The 21,397-nt window shown below is 43.4% G+C and overlaps 1 protein-coding gene across 1 annotated transcript in view; it reads right to left on the bottom strand.

Moving 5' to 3' along the window:
• gpc5b (glypican 5b) overlaps positions 1-21,397 on the bottom strand; it is a 74,979-nt gene that overhangs the window by 25,323 nt on the left and 28,259 nt on the right. Inside the window, exons 5-7 of the mRNA XM_014216570.3 lie at positions 21,089-21,148; positions 20,749-20,871; positions 774-894 (exon numbers count right to left, since the gene is read on the bottom strand). Of these exons, the coding sequence (XP_014072045.1) occupies positions 774-894; positions 20,749-20,871; positions 21,089-21,148 (304 nt within the window). The remainder of the gene's footprint in view (positions 1-773; positions 895-20,748; positions 20,872-21,088; positions 21,149-21,397) is intronic.

Genomic DNA, 21,397 nt, shown 5'->3' with positions numbered 1-21,397 from the left:
AAATCGCTGGCACATCCGTGGGCACCCAGCCATTAAGAGCACTGGGTTCGCATCTATCAGAGGGACAGGGCTGTTTGCTCAAGTCCTCCAAGACACCACCAATTACCACACACACATACACTAGGGGAGGGGGGAGGAGAGGAGGAGGCTGGGACCAGACAGGATTAGAATATAAAACATACAGTACACTGTGTGACCCATCCTTCCTGCCTCGCTGACCCCGCAGGCTCCTCCTCCATGATGCTTTGCATTGAGCTCCTTTATCTACGATGCATCAGTGGGTTATTGTGTTCCATTCTCATAGTGAATGTCCCAGTGAATGTGTTCCATTCTCATAGTGAATGTCCCAGTGAATGTGTTCCATTCTCACAGTGAATGGCCCAGTGAATGTGTTCCATTCTCATAGTGAATGTCCCAGTGAATGCCTGAGCAGTAGAGGGACTGATTTACTATCTAAGTATCTGTGATGGGTACACCAGGACAGTTTAGTCAGATTTGTCTGGCATATGCACATGTCTGTGAGCTAGCTGGCTGGCTGTTCCTCCCTCTCAGGCCTCCAGAGACCGACGTCTGAATCCACTCCAATGGCATGGTTTGTACTGAACGCCAAGCAATAAAACACACAAATCTAGGCCATTTACCATAATTGGTGGGAACAGCAACTAAGTGGAAAGGATGTGTCAGAATAGTATGTGACTGACATGTTGGTGTCATCAGTGGTCATATTTACAGTCAGATTTAAGTGAAGAAGGAACAGTGGCAATGAGACGTACCTGATTGAATTGTTCTAGTTTGTCTCTAGCTGCCACTAGGATGGGGTCAATGCTGCGGACCTTAATCTCTGGATTGTTTTTCTGGGCCTGAAGGCCATTCCCCACAACACGGCCCACATAACTGAGGAGGGAAGAGAGAGGAGAGAGAATGGAGTTTAATACAAACCGTTTCTGTAGCACAATGACTTGTGAATATTGATATATTGTTGATGAAAGTAACACATTAAAGTATTTGTGTAAGGAGTGCACATGTAATGACAGAGTAAACCTTTTCAATTTTGTGTCTGAATAGCTTAGTTCCTTAGCCATTCATAACAATGGCAAATATTTATTCTCAGCACCATGGTCTGCATGTCGTGAGCTCTGTCCACCCACCCACCCCTGAACCTGCCGACAGACAGACAGACAGACAGACAGACAGACATTCCCCTAGCCCAGGGCTCTCCAACCCTGGTCCTGGAGAGCTATCATCTTGTAGGTTTTCACTCCAACCCTAATTTAGCACACCTGATTCTAATAATTAGCTGGTTGATAAAGTGAATCAGGATAGTTACACCTGGGGTTGGTAGCGCTCCAGGAACATGGTTGGAGAGCCCTAGCCTGATATAAAGTGATTAACTATGCCCTTTTTAACATCAATTTTTCTTTCATCATAAGAATTGCGGGGCATTTGAGCTGTGTGATTCAGCCTCAGAGCCCAGCTCTTCCTTGAAGCTGGCCTGGAGTGGTGAGTTGTGCTGTCTGACCCAGCCAGGCCGCCACTGGGATCAATGGAGTTTAGACGGCCTTCCTCACTGACATAAATGATTCATTAGGAAGTCAAACAGCTGGAGCGGATTGGTGAAAATAGGAGGCATGACTGCAAATCCAGGTATTGAGCGACCTCACAGCCAGCGATGGGAGAGGAGAGGAAAGGGCAGATGGCTGTTTATCAGGAATAATGAGAGGAGGGGAGGATAGGAGGAGACCAGTAGCCTCCTCATTACAGCCCAGTGTCAGGGTAAACACGTCAGATGCAGACACACTGCAGGACTCGGTAATGATGCATGTGCATTTTTGTGATTCCACTAATTACGACGAGGAGGGGGTGAGATGAGACACACCAAAGGACACAGTGTCAACCATAGTGATCGAAGAGTCTGGGATGCATCTCTCTCTCTCTCCATCTCTCTTATCCATTTCTCTCTTTCATGTATATTTTTGTGCCACCTCATCTCCGTAGAGGAGGGACAATGGTTGAGTTAATCAGAGGGTATTGTGAGCGGTAGTTACAGTAAAGTCCTTTGTATCTGCTTGTCTCAGCAATTCAGTTGATCAATAGGTCAAGTTAAAGATGAAATGTTAAATTGGTTAAGATACTGAATTAGATTGACCCTAGATGACCTATTGGAGTCCTATTGAAGGCCATCTGGGGTCAATCTCAAAAATCTATTGAGAAGCTTAAACATAGCTTTCAAAACCACAAAATAGAAAGACTGACAGAGAGACAGTGAGGGAGAGAGAGAGACTAAGGTCAGGGGCAGACTGTGAAGGTCTAATGCACCACAGAACAGGCTTTTTCCACAGAACAGATTAGAGCCTCTGTAGAGAGAGAGGTGGGTGGATGGCTGGATGGATGGATAAGTAGGGCGAAGCAGCTCTGACAGAGCAGACCCTGGTCCCTAACTCCCTGAGCTACCCCAGGAAGTTTGGAGGAGAACACAGTCATCACCACAATCTCAAATCCCAAAATATAGAACACATAATACACACACAAAATACACTCATACACAATCATGCGGGTACACACCCACCCACGCATGCATGCACTCACACACATTGGAGAGAGAGCGAGCCTGGAGCCACACATGGGATTTCCTTACTGGAGAGAACTCTGGGGCTAGGAGGTAACAGAGATTCCTCCTGCAACAGTCCGAGATGTCAAAGTGCAGGTGTTTCACGGCTAACGAATCCAGCCAAGAGCATCATGGAGCTCCAGAGGCCACACCTACATGCCCTCTGCTGCATCTGCAGCCCCCAGACTACAACAATGATGTATAACATAACCCCTGAACCTGACATGATACAGACACATGGACATTCCAGAGAGATGATCCATTGGATTGTTGATCATCTAATGTGAGTGTGTTCCATGAGAACCACTATTGTGAGGTCAATTCACCTCAACCACTGTAGAAAACAAATCCATTGCAGGGTTAACATTACAAGTGTGTTGCCAGGAAAGTGAAGGCATATTTTTCAAAAACATGTATTTTTCAATTTTGATGTTCAGTATATAAAATACTGCTGTCACAACAGTGTTATCAGTGGATGGTCTGAAGATATGTATATATACATGTGCAATCCCTCAGGGCATCCAGCCTAGTCTCAGAGAATGACAATGAGAGAAACACAGGCAAAGCACGCTAACGTTGTAATAACATCAGCAGTTCCGCATTAACACTGTCCCTGCAACCAGTTTAACGGTGCATGTTTGTGTGAGGTGGATCAAACTGGGGGTAATCAGAAAGCGCCACAGGAGTGACGTGCCGCATGTGACTGTAAATAAATTAATCCAATCTGAGCCAGCCTCCACACAGTGTCGAGGATGAACTCTGACCCCTGGCTCACTGGGTCTATCTGCCTAACTACTGCTGGAGAATTCATTATAGTAGGCCTATCTGCTGCTTCAATAACAAGCTAGTACAGGCAGCCACAGATAGCAGGTAGAACCATTGGTACGTATTCATGGAAACCAAGGGAAGCCAGGCTTCCCCAAAAATGTAAAATATATATATATATATATATATATATATATATATATATATATATATATATATATATATATATATATATATTTACAGAAATTATTATATATATATATATTATATATATATATATAATAATTTCTCTTTTGTCTATTCTTGTTTCATAATGTTCCTTCAATTTGCAAGAGGCTGAATGTAACTCACCGGAGAAAGCATCCAAGCGAGGGAAACAGCGCCCCTCTGTCTCTGTATGTGTAGGTCATCTATCTGATGCTGTCTGGTCAAAGAGAGTATGACATTGTTGCCGACCCTATCGTTGAAAGCAAGGGAAGCCAGTGAGCATTTGGCCTCCCTTGATAAAAAAAGTATAAAATAATAGCCAATCAGCGTTGAGCTACACTGAGTGAGATCAACTGTGAATCGTCCTGGCGCACCCAAAAAAAAGTGTCAAGGGAAGCCAGTTTGGATTTGGCTTCCCTCCAATCACATCACATCGAGAGCAATACGTCATTGACAGAAAGAACTTGAATTGTTGCATCTCGTTACGTTGTTGTCCTCCGGTGCCTAGCTAGCTAGCAAAAATTGTCCCTTTCCTAAATTAGCCATGGATGGAGATAGGGATTTGGACTTGTGGTTTTACTTAATTCTCCATACTGGCCAATGATTATAACGGCGATTCTGATCCAACAATAAATTCATACATTGTGCCCCTGGACTGAGGGGGTGGAAGTTCAATATGTAGCTAGCCAGGCCTAATCGCCCAACGTCAGTGCCCAACCTCACTAATGCTCTTGCGGCTGAATGAGATCAAGTCCCCGCAGTAATATTCCAACATCTAGTGGAAAAACTTCCAGAAACGTGGAGGCTGTTATAGTAGCAAAGGGGAGACCAACTCCATATTGATTTTGGAATGAGATGTTCGACGGGCAGGTGTCCACATACATGTGCCATATAGTGTAGGATGTAATATGGCATTTTGGGAGGCTTGGCGTCCCCAGTGATTTTACCCATGCACCGCTACTGGGTAGGACTACCACTGTTCATTTTCTTTGGGGACATAATGAATTCTATATCCAAGGCAGTATGACGACACACGCACGCACGCACATACACACTTACACACACATAGCAGCTAAACCATGCATCATAGCCTGACCCAGAACCCAGTTAGTTAATGAGGATTTATTCCCGTCACTGCTCAACATGGCCACAATACTTAACATAATGTTTAACCATTACACTGTATTTCTCTCTGGTCTCTATTTATCTTTAGGGGGCTGTGAATATTCATAGTCATTATGAGGGATTCATCAAATGGTCAATCAACTACAAAGACCACCACAAAGGGCCTCCATTAACTAGTTTCCAAAGCCAGGGGGAGTTGATGGGAAGATGTTCTCTGTTGTGGTTGCTGTGGGTGGTTGGGTGCTGACGACGGACCCATAGGTCTGTGGATGGGTACCAACTACACTGGGAGCCCATTAGGGGCACATGTGACTTTAATCAGGCTCTCTGATTGGTTCAACTCTATTCTAACACATCCTGCCAATTGTTCTCATGCACACCATAGTAATTTATAGGATCTCTGTGTGATGCACACTCACTGAATCACATTGGGAGAATCCTGAATATTATGCATGTGCCTGGACATGTACTCAATAAAAAACAACCACACAATGTGAGTAAATATGATCATGAATATGATCGTGTGCTCATTATATCGACTATACTGAAGTATTGACCCACTGCACTAAAATCCAATACCATACACAGAGTACAATGACTATGACTATGCACAATGACTATGACTATTCACAATGACTATGACTATGCACAATGACTATGACTATGCACAATGACTATGACTATGCACAATGACTATACTAAACACATATAGTATACTGTAGTGAAAATGAGAATACTGAACAAAGCTTAGAGAGAGAGAGAGACTGTTTTCTCACAGTAATTAGTGACCAAGTCAATTAGCCAGGATCTGTTTGCATCTGAGTTGTTAACCAATCAAATGAATCAGCCCATAAAGAGACACAGAGACAAATGTTTACCCTAAAAAGCCAATGGCTCCCCAAGACCAGCTGACGTTCCCACACATCTCTTCTCTCTCCTCTGAAAACTACACACATACATTATGGTATAGGTCCAGCTGCAATTTATAATATATATATATTATATTCCTTGATTACACACTAGGCTACACTTACTGCTATCCACTCACTAGGCAAACCTGGCTTTTATTCAAGATCCAAATAACTTGATTCGACTGATTATGCCAACTCCTGAACTGGAGACAGAGAGCAAATCAGTTCAGTCCAGATCAGAGGTATTATCAGCTGATGCCTCCCTGTATGGGATGGATATGAAAAAAGAGTGACACTGTGACCACTTGGCTATGTGTTGCATAGAGTCTAACTCCAGCCTCTCTCCTGTTGGGCAAGGCCTTAAACTCGGTGACCCTCCAGCTCATGTGAACCTCCAGGCTATGAAGTAGAACAGAGTGCTTGCTCAGTGAGTCAGCCTGGCCGAGAGAGAGAGAGAAAGAGAGAGAGAGAGCTGTATGTCTGCTCAGCTGAGGAAACACATAACCTAATAGAGCCATAATGGAGGACTGGGCAGACACAGACCGCAAAGAAACGGAGGCTGTCATACCGTGGCAGTTCAAAACGACTCACGCCCTAAAAAACAAGACATTATTGTTCAAAGCTATGCGGAGCAAAACCGTACGGCTAAGAGGGACTGGGTGGAAATGATTAGCCTATACACCACATAGCATATCAAATTATACCGTTGCACATTCTAGGGTGTATGTGACTCAGCACTCAGTACTGGCCACACAGTTCTGCTCCAGCTCCACAGCCTGGAGCCTCCGCTCTAGTCTGGTCTTGTAGCCCAGCTGATGTGGCCTGACCCTGGTCTGGCGCAGAGTTGTGGTCAGAAGCGGGCTGACAGATAGAGACTCAGCCCGTGCTCTTTAGGTACATTCCTCTGATGTGAAACGCATTTGAAATGCAAACCAGCAACCCCAAAACCACAGTGTGCCCAGCACTATGGAAGTCCACTGTGTGCTCGCCCCAAACACAAACAAATAGACTGTGGCCACGGTAACGGGACACATCCCAAAAGCCCCTCCAACGCCGAGGATCATGGGAGCCAAAGAGGGAGGCTTGGCTGAGTGCACTGCTGTGATGTGTAACGGTCCACACCACTCTCCCTCCCTCCCCTATGACGACTACCAGTAGTAATGTATGCCTTCTATCTTGATTTAGGCCAGTCCAATTTGCAATAACATAAACAGTCACAGACAGAAACATTGGGTAATAATTCAGAGATAATCTGAGATGCAAAATATATTTGAAAGGTCTACGGACAGGTGTGTCTGAGAATACACTTATATTGTTGCTTCCTAAGTGGATTTTTTTGTGCTTTCCCCTGAAGGCCACAAATCCACAGACCATATTACTTTTATCCTGTTTCATTATCTGCTCCAGGCTCTTAGTGATGACACACAAATACATTGTACTGAAACTCTCTCAACCCAACAGACGATAATTATCTCCCATTAAAAACTCAATTATTACAGACAGCAATCAGATTTTTTTTAAATGCCTGCCAATGTGCAATTATGAGCCATGCCGCTCACAGTCCTAAATCCAGCTGGAATCCAGCAGTGTAATTAACATACTTTTCTGTCTCACTCAGGAGGATTCTTTTCCCAAACATATGAGAGAACAACAAGAGTCCATAACAAGGGTGCAGCCGGTCTGCTACATTGAGCAGTAAAACCAAGCCAAAGATGGATAGCTTAAGAGCAGTTAACCTTTCAGAGGTTGTTGTTTTTTTTCTGTCAAAACATTAAACATTTTATTTTAGAGCATCGCCCTCTTGGGGTGTTTGTGACAGGGAGTTTGTGGCAACGGAGGGATGATGCAGCATGGGAAAAAAGGAGATTGATTAACTAGCACAGCTATGAGCTCTGTGTTGCGGGGCTCTGGCCTGTGAGGCTTTCTGTGTTGCTGTTGTTGCTGTGTTCATGAAGTGCTTTGGTTCAGTGTTTAGTCTTGTTTTTCAATAGCTTGCATCTCATAGCGATAGTGTCTGTAACCTCTAGTGCTAAGAGACAAATCAGCTCTGTGCTGCTGAACTCCAGGATCCAGTTTCCCTGCCAGGAATGAGCAGCAGAGACAGGGCATGGGGCCTCCCGAGTGGCGCATGCACGCTGACTTCGGTCGCCAGCTGTACTGTGTTTCCTCTGACACATTGGTGCGACTGCCTTCCGGGTTAAGCGAGCTTTGAGTCAAGAAGCAGTGCGGCTTGGCAGGGTTGTGTTTCGGAGGACGCACGGCTGTCCACCTTCGCCTCTCCCTAGTCCGTACGGGAGTTGCAGCGATGGGACAAGACTGAAACTACCAATTGGATATCATGAAAAAGGGGTAAAAAGTACAAAACATTTTTTTATAATTGATTTAAAAAAGACACAGGGGATGGCGTGGTGCTACATCGCATACCCACTGACTTCACCTGGCTAGTTGACGGAAATGATCTGTTCTGAGAAACATCACTCAGGACACCAGTGGTTTTTACTTCCATAGCACTGGACTGGACAGCATCACAATAATTGTACCCGCCAGCCAACGACTTCCCACTTAAAACCAGGGCCACGATGAATCTGGCTATAACCTGGGTCTAGACCTCAGTCTAGTGAGGCAGCCAGGCACATGGCACTCTTTATGGTCAAAGAGGAGAGTTAGATGAAAAAGCCGCCGCTGAATTACTCCTGTGATTTCTGTTTTATGAGGTTGTTATGTAACAGAAGACACTGCGTGCCAGAGATGCCTGGGGCCATTGGGGGGCCTGGAGGGTCAGAGTTCACCCCTGTACCTGACATCCCTGATGACAGACGGCAGGCAGGGGGAACACCTGGATGTGCAGCGAGGAGCGGGGAGGCCCTGGCATTTACCATGTTCAAAATGCACCAACTTGACTCTGTCCATCAATCAGGAAAACTGCTTGTTCCTGAGGGGGTGAATGTGTATGTGGGTGGTATGTATGTGAGTGGGAAGAAAGGGGGGTTAACACTTTCACTTTAGCTTCTCTGACTAATGGTGTCCTCTTTAACATCAGTCATCCTCAGATGTCCCAAATGACCTGAGCCTCACAGCTCATTTGGGTCATTAGTACTGGATCTTCCTTTAGAATACTAAGAAAACATAATTGGCATTTACTTTCTCCACCGCAGGGAAATTAACTAAGGACTCTTTTTCCCTGACCCAAGGGAGCGTCAGGGATAAGCCTCAGTCTGCGTGACTGACTGGGTGATCTAAATAGAACAGAGGAGGCTGCTGAGGGGAGGACGGTCTTAATAAAGGCTGGAATGGAGAAAATGGAATGGCATCAACTACATGGATACCACGTGTTTGGTGTGTTGGATACCATTCCATTGCAGCCATTATTATGAGCCGTCCTCCCCTAGCAGCCTCCTCTGAAATATATATGTCTCTTCTAATGGACTACAGCGAAGAACAAGACCATCCGCTGTGTCAGGATGTTAGATAATATTGAATCACAAATCACTACTGCCCCCCCCCTCTCTTTCTCTCTCAATTCAATTCAAAGGTCTTTATTGGCATCACTGCCAAAGCATGTGAAATACAGTATCAGTTTTTGCAAAGTTGTCATCAAGGCAAAGGGTGGTTACCTTGAATAATCTCAAATATAAAATATATTTTGATTTGTTTAACACTTTTTTGGTTACAACATGATTCCATGTGTTATTTTATAGTTTTGATTTCTTCACTATTATTCTACAATGTAGAATATAGTAAAAATAAAGAAAAACCCTTGAATGAGGAGGTGTGTCCAAACTTTTGACTGGTACTATAGATAATAAACAAAAGGGAAATAAACAATAAAAAACAGTAAACATTTCAAATGTCATATTATGGCTATATACAGTGTTGTAATGATGTGCAAATATTTAAAGTACAAAAGGGAAAATAAATAAGCATAAATATGGTTGCATTTACAATGGTGTTTGTTCTTCACTGGTTGCCCTTTTCTTGTGGCAATAGGTCACAAATCTTGCTGCTGTGATGGCACACTGTGGTATTTTACCCAATAGACATGGGAGTTTATCAAAATGTGATATATTTTCGAATTCTTTGTGGGTCTGGTCATACATTTGGCAGGAGGTTAGGAAGTGCAGCTCAGTTTCCACCTCATTTTGTGTGCACATAGCTTGTCTTCTCTTGAGAGCCAGGTCTGTCTATCGTGGCCTTTCTCAATAGCATGGCTATGCTCACTGAGTCTACACATAGTTAAAGCTTTCCTTAATTTTGGGTCAGTCACAGTGGTCAGGTATTGTGCCAATGTGTACTTTCTGTTTAGGCCAAATAGCATTCTCATTTTTTCTGTTTTTTTATAAATTCTTTCCAATGTGTCAAGTAATTATCTTTTTGTTTTCTCATGATTTGGTTGGGTCTAATTGTGTTGCTGTCCTGGGGCTCTGTTCACAAACACAAACAGACCCCACAGAGCCCCAGGACAGCTTGCTTAGGGGACTCTTCTCCAGGTTCATCTCTCTGTAAGTGATAGCTTTGTGATGGAAGGTTTGGGAATCACTTCCTTTTAGGTCGTAGAATTGAACAGCTCTTTTCTGGATTTTGATCATTAGCGGGTATCGGCCTAATTCTGCTCTGCACGCATTATTTGGTGTTTTACGTGTTTTTTAATTTGGTGTATATTCCATTTTGTGAATTCTTGGTTGGTGAGCGGACCCAAGACTTCACAACCATAAAGGGCAATGATTCAAGTATTTTTTGCCAGATCCTAAATGGCATGTGAAATTGTATGTTCCTTTTCATGGTGTAGAAGGCCCTTGCCTTGTCTCTCAGATTGTTCACAGCTTTGTAGAAGTTACCTGTGGTGCTGATGTTTAGGTATGTATAGTTTTTTTGTGTGCTCTAGGGCAACGGTGTGTAGATGGAATTTGTATTTGTGGTCCTGGCAACTGGACCTTTTTTGGAACCCTTACTGAGATGTACTGTCAGGGCCCAGGTCTGACAGAATCTGTGCAGAAGATCTAGGTGCTGCTGTAGGCCCTCCTTGGTTGAGGACAGAAGCACCAGGTCATCCACAAACAGTAGACATTTGACTTCAGATTCTGGTAAGGTGAGGTCAGGTGCTGCAGACTATTCTAGTGCCCTTGCCAATTCGTTGATTTACACAGTGGCTAGTGAAAGTATTCACCCCCTTGGCATTTTTCCTATTTGTTGCCTTACAACCTGGAATTAAAATTGATTTTTGGGGGGTTTGTGTCATTTGATTTACACAACATGCCTACCACTTTGAAGATGCTAAATATTGTTTGTGTGTGAAACAAATGAGAAATAAGACAAAAAAACTGAAAACTTATGTGTTTCCTGAAAAGCGTGCATAACTATTCACCCCCCCAAAGTCAATACTTTGTATAGCCACCTTTTGCAGCAATTACAGCTGCAAGTCTCTTGGGGTATGTCTCGAGAAGCTTGGCACATCTAGCCACTGGGATTTTTGCCCATTCCTCAAGGCAAAACTGCTCCAGCTCCTTCAAGTTGGATAGGTTCCTCTGGTGTACAGCAATCTTTAAGTCATACCACAGATTCTCAATTGGATTGAGGTCTGGGCTTTGACTAGGCCATTCCAAGACATTTACATGTTTCCCCTTAAACCACTCATATGTTGCTTTAGCAGTATGCTTAGGGTCATTGTCCTGTTGGAAGGTGAACCAGTCTCAAATCTCTGGAAGACTGAAACAGGTCTCCCTCAAGAATTTCCCTGTATTTAGCGCTATCCATCATTCCTTCAATTCTGACCAGTTTCTCAGTCCCTGCCGATGAAAAACATCCCCACACAATAGATATGGTAGGAGAAAATCCAAAGAAAAACCAACCAGATTTTTTTGTTGTTGAGAGAGCTCTTCCAATGGAACGTATAGGGAACATTTTTATCTATCTCCCAGTATGCAATTCCTATGGCTTCCACTGGGGGTCAGTAGTCTTTGTTCAAGATTTCAGGCTTGTTTCTTCCAAAATAAGGAAGAATAATGAGTTTTAGTACAGGGACAGACTTGGAAATTTGTGTATGCGCGTGCAACGATGAGGACACGCACCTGCTAATATCGTTTTCCTATTGAACATACTTCTTTAAGTATGAAATATTATAGTTTAATTGCATTTTAGGGTATCAGAGGATTAAATAGAAATGTATTTTGACTTGTTTTAACAAAGTTTAGCGGTAGCTTTTTGGATTCCTTTCTCTGCATGTTGAACGAGTGGATTACTCAAATCGATGGCGCCAACTAAACAGACTTCTTGGGATATAAAGAGGATTTTATCTAACAGAAGACACTACATGTTGTAGCTGGGACCCTTTGGATGACAAATCAGAGGAAGATTTTCAAAAGGTAAGTGAATATTTAATCGCTATTTGCGAATTTATGAAACCTGTGCCGGTGGAAAAATATTTTGATGTGGGGTGCCGTCCTCAAACTATCGCATGACATGCTTTCGCTGTAAAGCCTACTGTAAATGGGACAGTGCAGTTAGATTAACAAGAATTTAAGCTTTTAACCGATATAAGACACTTGTATGTACCTAAATGTTTAATATCCATAATTTTATGATTATTTCTTTGAATTGCGCGCCCCCCAGTTTCACCGGAAGTTGTCCCGCTAGCGGGACACCTAGCCTTAATTAATTGGGGAGGACAGGCTTGTGACAATGGCTGAAGCGGAATAGGTGGATTGGTATCAAATACATCAAACACATGGTTTCTATGTTTTTGATGCCATTCCATTTACTCCGTTCCAGACATTATTATGAGCCGTCCTCCCCTAAGCAGACTCCACCTGTACAGACTCAGCATGCGACAGAGCTGCAGGAGTTGTGACCAGTTTTTGTTGGTTGTTAAGTCATAGTTGTGTCTAGGGGGGCATATTTGAGAGGAAATGCTGTCACCTCCAGGTAGGTGTTTGTCCCTGTGTCAGGTACTTGTCCAGTTTTACCATTTAGGTTGCCACGGACTAGTACATGTCCCTGTGCCTGGAAATGGTTGATATCCCCCTTTAGGATGGAGAAGCTATCATCGTTAAAATATGGGGATTCTATTGGTGGGGGATATAGGTGGCACACATGAGGAAATGTTTCTCTGTTGAGAAAATGTCTTTATTAATTTCAAGCCAGATGTAAAATGTTTCTGTTTTAACTAATTGACAGTGCATTCGGAAAGTATTCAGACCTTAACTTTTCCACATTTTGTTACGTTACAGCCTTATTCTGAAATTGATTAACCTGTTGGGGGTAGGGGGCAGTATTTACACGGCCGGATAAAAAACCTACCCGATTTAATCTGGTTATTACTACTGCCCAGAAACTAGAATATGCACATAATTATTGGCTTTGGATAGAAAACACCCTAAAGTTTCTAAAACTGTTTGAATGGTGTCTGTGAGTATAACAGAACTCATATGGCAGGCAAAAACCTGAGAAGATTCTGTACAGGAAGTGCCCTCTCTGACCATTCCTTGAGCTTCTTGACTCTGTTTATTGAAGACTGAGGATCTTTGCTGTAACGTGACACTTCCTACGGCTCCCATAGGCTCTCAGAAGGCGGGAAAAAGCTGAATGATGTAATTCCAGCCACTGGCTGAAAAACATTAGCGCTTTTGGCAAGTGCTCTATCAGAGGACAATGGGCTGAGGCGCGTGCACGAGTCGACCCCATGTTTTTATTTTCTTTCGTCTTTGAACCTAAACACAGATTCCCGGTCGGAATATTATCGCTTTTTTACGAGAAAAATGGCATAAAAATGGATTTTAAACAGCGGTTGACATGCTTCGAAGTACGGTAATGGAATATTTAGATTTTTTGTTGTCACGAAATGCGTCGTGCGCGTCACCCTTCTTTACCATTCGGATAGTGTCTTGAACGCACGAACAAAACAGAGGATATTTGAACATAACTATGGATTATTTTGAACCAAACCAACATTTGTTATTGAAGTAGAAGTCCTGGGAGTGCATTCTGACGAAGACAGCAAAGGTAATAACATTTTTCTTATAGTAAATCTGATTTTGGTGAGTGCTAAACTTGCTGGGTGTCTAAATAGCTAGCCCTGTGATGCCGGGCTATCTACTGAGAATATTGCAAAATGTGCTTTCACCGAAAAGCTATTTTAAAATCGGACATAGCGAGTGCATAGAGGAGTTCTGAATCTATAATTCTTAAAATAATTGTTATGTTTTTTGTGAACGTTTATCGTGAGTAATTTAGTAAATTCACCGGAAGTTTGCGGGGGTATGCTAGTTCTGAACGTCACATGCTAATGTAAAAAGCTGGTTTTTGATATAAATATGAACTTGATTAAACCAAACATGCCTGTATTGTATAACATAATGTCCTAGGGTTGTCATCTGATGAAGATCATCAAAGGTTAGTGCTGCATTTAGCTGTGGTTTGGGTTTATGTGACATTATATGCTAGCTTGAAAAATGGGTGTCTGATTATTTCTGGCTGGGTACTCTGCTGACATAATCTAATGTTTTGCTTTCATTGTAAAGCCTTTTTGAAATCGGACAGTGTGGTTCGATTAACGAGAGTCTTGTCTTTAAAATGGTGTAAAATAGTCATATGTTTGAGAAATTGAAGTAATAGCATTTGTAAGGTATTTGAATAACGCGCCACGGGATTCAACTGGCTGTTGAGTAGGTGGGACGATTTCGTCCCGCCGACCCTAGAGAGGTTAAATTCGTTTTTTTCCTTTGTCAATCTACAAACAATACCCCATAATGACAAAGCAAAAACATGTTTTTAGAAATGTTAATACATTTATAAAAAATGTAAAACTGAAATATCACATTTACATAAGTATTCAGACCCTTTACAAAGTACTTTGTTGAAGCACCTTTGGCAGTGATTACAGCTTTGAGTCTTCTTGGGTATGACGCTACAAGCTTGGCACACCTGTATTTGTGGAGTTTCTCCCATTCTTCTCTACAGATCCTCTCAAGCTCTGTCAGGTTGGATGGGGAGCGTCGCTGCACCAGCATATGGTCTCACAAGGGGTCTGAGGATCTCATCTCGGTACCTAATGGCAGTCAGGCTACCTCTGGCGAGCACATGGAGGGCTGTGCGGCCCCCCAAAGAAATGCCACCCCACACCATGACTGACCCACCGCCAAACCGGTCATGCTGGAGGATGTTGCAGGCAGCAGAACGTTCTCCACGGCGTCTCCAGACTCTGTCACGTCTGTCACATGTGCTCAGTGTGAACCTGCTTTCATCTGTGAAGAGCACAGGGCGCCAGTGGCGAATTTGCCAATCTTGGTGTTCTCTGGCAAATGCCAAACGTCCTGCACGGTGTTGGGCTGTAAGCACAACCCCCACCTGTGGACGTCGGGCCCTCATACCACCCTCATGGAGTCTGTTTCTGACCGTTTGAGCAGACACATGCACATTTGTGGCCTGCTGGAGGTCATTTTGCAGGGCTCTGGCAGTGCTCCTCCTTGCACAAAGGCGGAGGTAGCGGTCCTGCTGCTGGGTTGTTGCCCTCCTACGGCCTCCTCCACGTCTCCTGATGTACTGGTCTGTCTCCTGGTAGCACCTCCATGCTCTGGACACTACGCTGACAGACACAGCAAACCTTCTTGCCACAGCTTGCATTGATGTGTCATCCTGGATGAGCTGCACTACCTGAGCCACTTGTGTGGGTTGTAGACTCTGTCTCATGCTACCACTAGAGTGAAAGCACCGCCAGCATTCAAAAGTAACCAAAACATCAGCCAGGAAGCATAGGAACTGAGAAGTGGTCTGTGGTCCACCTGCAGAACCACTCCTTTATTGGGGGTGTCTTGCTAATTGCCTATAATTTCCACCTGTTGTCTATTCCATTTGCACAACAGCATGTGAAATTTATTGTCAATCAGTGTTGCTTCCTAAGTGGACAGTTTGATTTCACAGAAGTGTGATTGACTTGGAGTTACATTGTGTTGTTTAAGTGTTCCCTTTATTTTTTTGAGCAGTATATATATATATATATATATATATATCTGGACCTGCTGTCTTGACCTCTGAATGTTCGGTTATGAAAATGAACATTTGAACATCTTGAATAACGATCTGGCCTTAATGACCAAGTACACTTAAAATATTCACCCGGCCTAGCCAGAAGAGGACTGGCCACCCCTTGGAGCCTGGTTCCCCTCCAGGTTTCTTCCTAGGTTCTTGCCTTCCTAAGGAGGTTTTCCTAGACACTTTGTTTCAGCATCTACATTGCTTGTTCTTTGGGGTTTTAGCCTGGGTATCTGTAAAGCACTTTGTGACAACTACTGATGTATAAATGGATTTATAAAATAAATGTGGTTAATTGATTACTACTTACAGTCGCTAGCAAAAGTCTACACACCCCATGCACAGTCTTCACATTTTTCTGCCTTAAAATTCAAGCTCAAAACTGAATAAATTAGATTTCTTCCCCTACCAATCTACATAACCTACTCCACATCTAAACTGAAAGAAAAATTATAGAACATTTTCCTAAAAAATATTTTGTCTTGATTGCGTATGTCCAGTGGCAAGCATACCCATAACATGATTCTGCCACCACAATACTTGAAAATACAGAGAGTTTCACTCTACAGTATGTTGTGTTGTATTGGATTTGACCCAAGCCTGTAGTATTTCATTTAGGCCAAAATGTTAATTTGCCATGTTGTCTAGCACTATTACTTAACGGCCTTGTTGCAAACAGAATTGTTTATTTGGAATGGATTTTTTAACACAGGCTTCATTCTTCTCACTTTGTCATGCATGCCAGTAATGTGGAGTGAATGCAATGTTGTTGATCCTCTGTATTTTCATGCATTGTGGTGGAAGCATCATGTTATGGGTATGCTTGTCACCGGCAGGGACTGGCGAGTTTGTCAGGATCAAAAGAAATATGAAGGAAGCAAAGCCGGGATAAAAAGTTAGAGGAAACCCTGCCTCAGTCTTCTGAATACCGAACCCTGGGATAGAAATGTATTTTTCAGAGGGACAATTACACAAATGTTTATTCCAAAGACATACCAGAATGGCTTTGCAATAGGTGTTGAGTATTCCTGAATGGGCCAGCCTCATTCCTGACTTAAATTTGCTTGAAAATCAGACACAAGGTTTGAATATTGTTGTCCATCAATGAATCTCAACCAAATTTACAGAGCTTGAGCAATTTTGACAAAACAATGCATAAATGTTGCCGTAAGAGTTGTGCAAAGTTGGTAGATTCTTATTCAAAATGATTCACAGCTGACATGGCTGCCAAAGTCATTTCCACCAAGTCTTAACTGTGGGGTGTGAAGACATGCAATCAAGACATCAAAATGTTCTAGAATTTTTCTTTCACCTTGGAAATGTGGAGTAGGTTGTGTACATTGGCAGGAAACAAATGCAATTTAATCAATTTTTGGATTTCATTTTAACATCAGCAAAATGTGAAGACTGTGTAAGGGGTGTGTAGACTTTCACTTGGCACTGTAACAGCATACTCTCACATTTATGTCAGTTAAGACTAATTAATGCATGTGAGATGACTCTAACACTACATAGCATCATATGTCAAGAGAGAGAGGGGAAACAACTCTGAAACCTGAGACAAATACCTGTCTTTTGTCAGGCTTTGGTGACTGGGAGAACTTCGCTTCCATGGTGGCGTCACTAGGTTACTACTGTTTACCCTCTTTGTGCTCCCCAAGCCTCTGTTATTCCAGCTTTTCTGCTAGGGTGCTGCTCTGTAGGCTGAATAAGGGAGAAGGAAACAGACAGGAAACTGATCCTGACATCCACATTTCATCCCCATGATCAAGGTCAAAGGTGACGGCCATGAACCTGATGAGAGTAAATACAGAAGGTGAGGAGGTGCGGGACAGGGTTTCAGTGGAAGTATGTGCATGTGGGCACGCAAACTATTTCACAATTACCACTAATCTGGAATCTGACCAATGACCTATGTGGTCTAGAATTATGCATGTATGTAAGAGAACATGTACAGAGCTATGAAGCTCTCGGTTGATTACGGTTATGTCCCTCTGTGTGCTTTCATCCCCCCAAACCAAACACACTAACACAGACACACAATGCAAGAGGACTCAGCCATGAGGACCATGTGAAGACCGTTTGATTAAAGTCAGCTGCCAGTGATGCAGCAAGGATGGCATCATCAACAACAAAAACAACAACCACAGAGGCAGTGAGCAGTAAGTCACCTCAGCCCTGACTCTGTCAGGACCCACCCTGGCCCCAGCCTCCCTGTGGGAACACAACCAGTGGTGATTGAGGACTCAATTACTGTGGAATGTCTGCCACAGCACACAATATGACAACGGAGAGCCGGGAAGCAAATCATTCAATACATCGTCACAACAGCAACCTCATTCACTGGCCAAACCTCGCTATTTCCTTTTGGGTTCATCAGACAAAAACAGTTCCCTATTAAACCCATACGGAGACACTTGACCCCATTGGACATTCTTAAACCATTTTTCTGGTGTCATCCTATCTGCCTGGCTGGCTGGGACAATAACACAGAGTAAAAGTAAAGATAACTTAATAGAAAAGGACTAAAAGTGAAAGTCACCCAGTAAAATATTACTTGAGTAAAAGTCTAAAAGTATTTGGTTTTAAATATACTTAGGTATCAAAAGTAAATGTCATTGCTAAACATACTTAAGTATGAAAAGTAAAAGTACATAATTTCACATTCCTTATGTTAAGCAAACCATTTTGTTGTTATTTTAATGAATGGATAGCCAGGGGCACACTCCTTTTGTGTTTAGTGAGTCCGCCAGATCAGGCAGTAGGGATGACTAGGGATGTTCTCTTGACAAGTGCGTGAATTGGACCCTTTTCCTGTACTGCTAAGCCTTCAAAATTAAAATAGTACTTTTGGGTGTCAGGGAAAATGTATGGAGTAAAAAGTACAATATTTTCTTTAGGAATGTAGTGGAGTAAAAGCAAAAAAATGTTAAATAGTAAAGAAAAGTACAGATACCCCCCAAAAAATGACTTAAGTAGTACTTTCAAGTATTTTTACTTAATTACTTTACCTGCTACAACACTGCTCTCCAGTGGTCCCTAAAGGAGTATGGATAATAGTAGTCACAGACTACTAGTCAGCCGTGTTCAATGCTGTTGAATGTTGAGTGAATCGAAATACAATATTAACAAACATTATTACTAACACTGTTTATAATTTCACCCTATTCCATAGCAATGCAAATCTAAATTATTTAGACACCACATGTCAAAATAAAGCAGGGAAGCAATGCCTCATCCTCAGGTAATATGTGAGGAAGACCTCTGTAAAGCAGATCCTGTGGATGCTTACAATGTTGCTATGGTTTTATAATGTTGCTATGGTTTCATCCATAATGCAAAGTGCAACTGTGTAAAAATATGGTAAACTATGTTTGGCGTAATGGGTGTTGTCACCTTTGGTGAACTGAAGGAATGTTTGGATACAAGACACTTCCTCTAGGTGGCAGTGGTTCTCCATAATGTGAGGTGGGTAGCAGAGACAGCATTAGTACAGTATGAGGAGAGGTTTTTCACATGTGCAAACTCACTTATACCCTCTGGGTGAGGTGATATGTGATGCCTGTGTACCATGAGAGGGTTAAACCAACCTATAAGAACAGCTAATACAGAGACAAAAGCCCTCACACAAGCTAAGGCATTTGTCAGTAAGTGAATTGGGTCAAATGGCGGAGGGGGGTGGCGCACGGAGGGGGTGGGGGTGGGGGGGTGTCAGTGAATTGAAACTGTAAAGAGGTCAGCAGAGTGGCTGTGCCCCAGTGTCTCGGTGCCCTCCTCTCCCCAGTGCTTGGCTGGGCTCCAGCCGCCAGGCTCCAGGCTGCAGCCCTAGAGGGCCAGAGAACAGACCCTTCTCTCAGTGGCCCCCGGGAGGGGGGGGGGGGGGGGGGGGGGCAGCAGGTACAGTAGGAGGGAAGGAGGAGGCCGCCTCGGCTCTTCTGCACGGTTCACAGAGCCTGAATGGCCACCAGGCCTGGGGCTTTTGATAGTGCCACACAGAGGGCCCACAGGAGCCACAATGAACCCCCTCCGTCTCTCCCTAGCCCACAACAAAACAAGCACAGCAGCACTCAGATGGACACACATCTATAATGACCCACTGTCATAGAAACACAAGAATCCCTTATTAATGGTTCTTCTGCCTCATGGACGTTGGTTCAAATAAGATCTAGTGCTTAAATTCTACCATTCTATCAAAATATATCCCCCATTCTATTCCACTATGAGCAAGAGAACAAATTCCATGTACATCCAATGAAACATACATCCATGTACATCCAATCAACGTCTCTTGATACAGTATTAGTTATAGACAACCACTAAACAAACTAATAAGCACACAAAATATTGGAGAGGATTGAATGCTTCTGTCATACAAAACATGGTTTCCACGGTTCCTATTTAGGGGATCCCCCACCAACCCCCACCAGCACCCCCAGCCCAAAGTGATTCAAGCACACTCTCCACTGGGTCCAACACTCTTTCACAGCCAGTGAATTCAACTGGGATAGAACAAATCCCAGTTGAATTGTCTGAAAAAGGGGACAAAACAGAGGCATAAATGGGATAGTGGGGGAGCCCCAGCCCAGGAGTCCTAGGTGAATGGGGTCTCTCTGCCTACTGCACAGCAGAGGGGGGAAAGCTGTTCTGCACCAGGGCCAGAGGGGGGGACCAGGGCCAGAACACTCAGGAGCCACTGGAGAGAGTGCTGGTTAGAATGGGAGGTCAGATAAGTACACTTAACACCAAGCTGTTTACACAGAGGTCCATGCTGTATGGGGTTCTATCCCGCTCAACAGTAACCAGGATGACCAACGTTTTTATAGGACAGAGCGGCAGGTTACGGGAGAGAGAGCGGCAAATATATGAAAGTGTTTCTCTGAAGTTTCCAATGTCATTTGCATGAGAATGGCCTCTAGAACTTCCTAACGAACCCGCTATACTCCAAAGGTCCAGGGCCATGCTCCCAAAATCCATGGCAACCAAATGTCTACAGGAATGTCCCCTGGTTTGAAAACCTCTCCCTTTTAATGGGCAACAAGTCCTGTAAAGAGAACGTAACAAAAGTGTGATGGACACAGATATAGAACAATAGAAAGAGTTCATTTCTACCTCTCCACCACGTCCTCCCCACTCCAGCAGGTGAAGTCCTCCCCCACCATCTCACTCTCACACAGTGTCTCCGGCAGGGCAGAGAAGAAGGACTTGTAGCGCTGAATATAGCCCATAAACTCTCTGAGGGAGAGTAGAGAGAGGGAGAGAGAGAGAATGCGAGAGAGAGAGGAGAAAGAGAGGGAGAAAGAGAGAGGCTGTTGATCATAACCACAATATCATAAGTATATTTATATTTATTGAGGTGATTAAATAAAGTGTCGCTGGTGGTCAACCCCTGTACGCCATCTCAGATGGACACAATAATATGAGAGGGGTAGATGCTGGGCTCCATGCTTACCTAGAGATCTTTTTCAGACTTCTAGGCTTATCAATCTTGGATGGTTTCAGAGGTAAGGACCTGGGACGACGGGATCACAGTCAAGGAGAGAGGAAGGAGAGAGAAGATGGTGTGGGAATAGCAGGGGTCCAATGCAAATCAAACACAAGTCAAAGCGATGGAGAGGGAAGCGAGAGCAAACTTCAAAAGGTAAATAAATAATAATGATAAACAGAGCTTGCTTGACAACAAAATATATATGGCAAAAGTGTGTTTATAAATAACTAATATTGCAACGTGTAAAGACATGTTGGGGACAGAAGTGGAACA

This window comes from Salmo salar, chromosome 10 (assembly GCF_965601325.2).
Source record: "Salmo salar chromosome 10, fSalSal1, whole genome shotgun sequence".
NCBI classification, from domain to species: domain Eukaryota; kingdom Metazoa; phylum Chordata; class Actinopteri; order Salmoniformes; family Salmonidae; genus Salmo; species Salmo salar.
The sequence above is the reverse complement of the archived record's forward strand: the minus strand, read 5'-3'. Positions and strand labels throughout refer to the sequence as shown.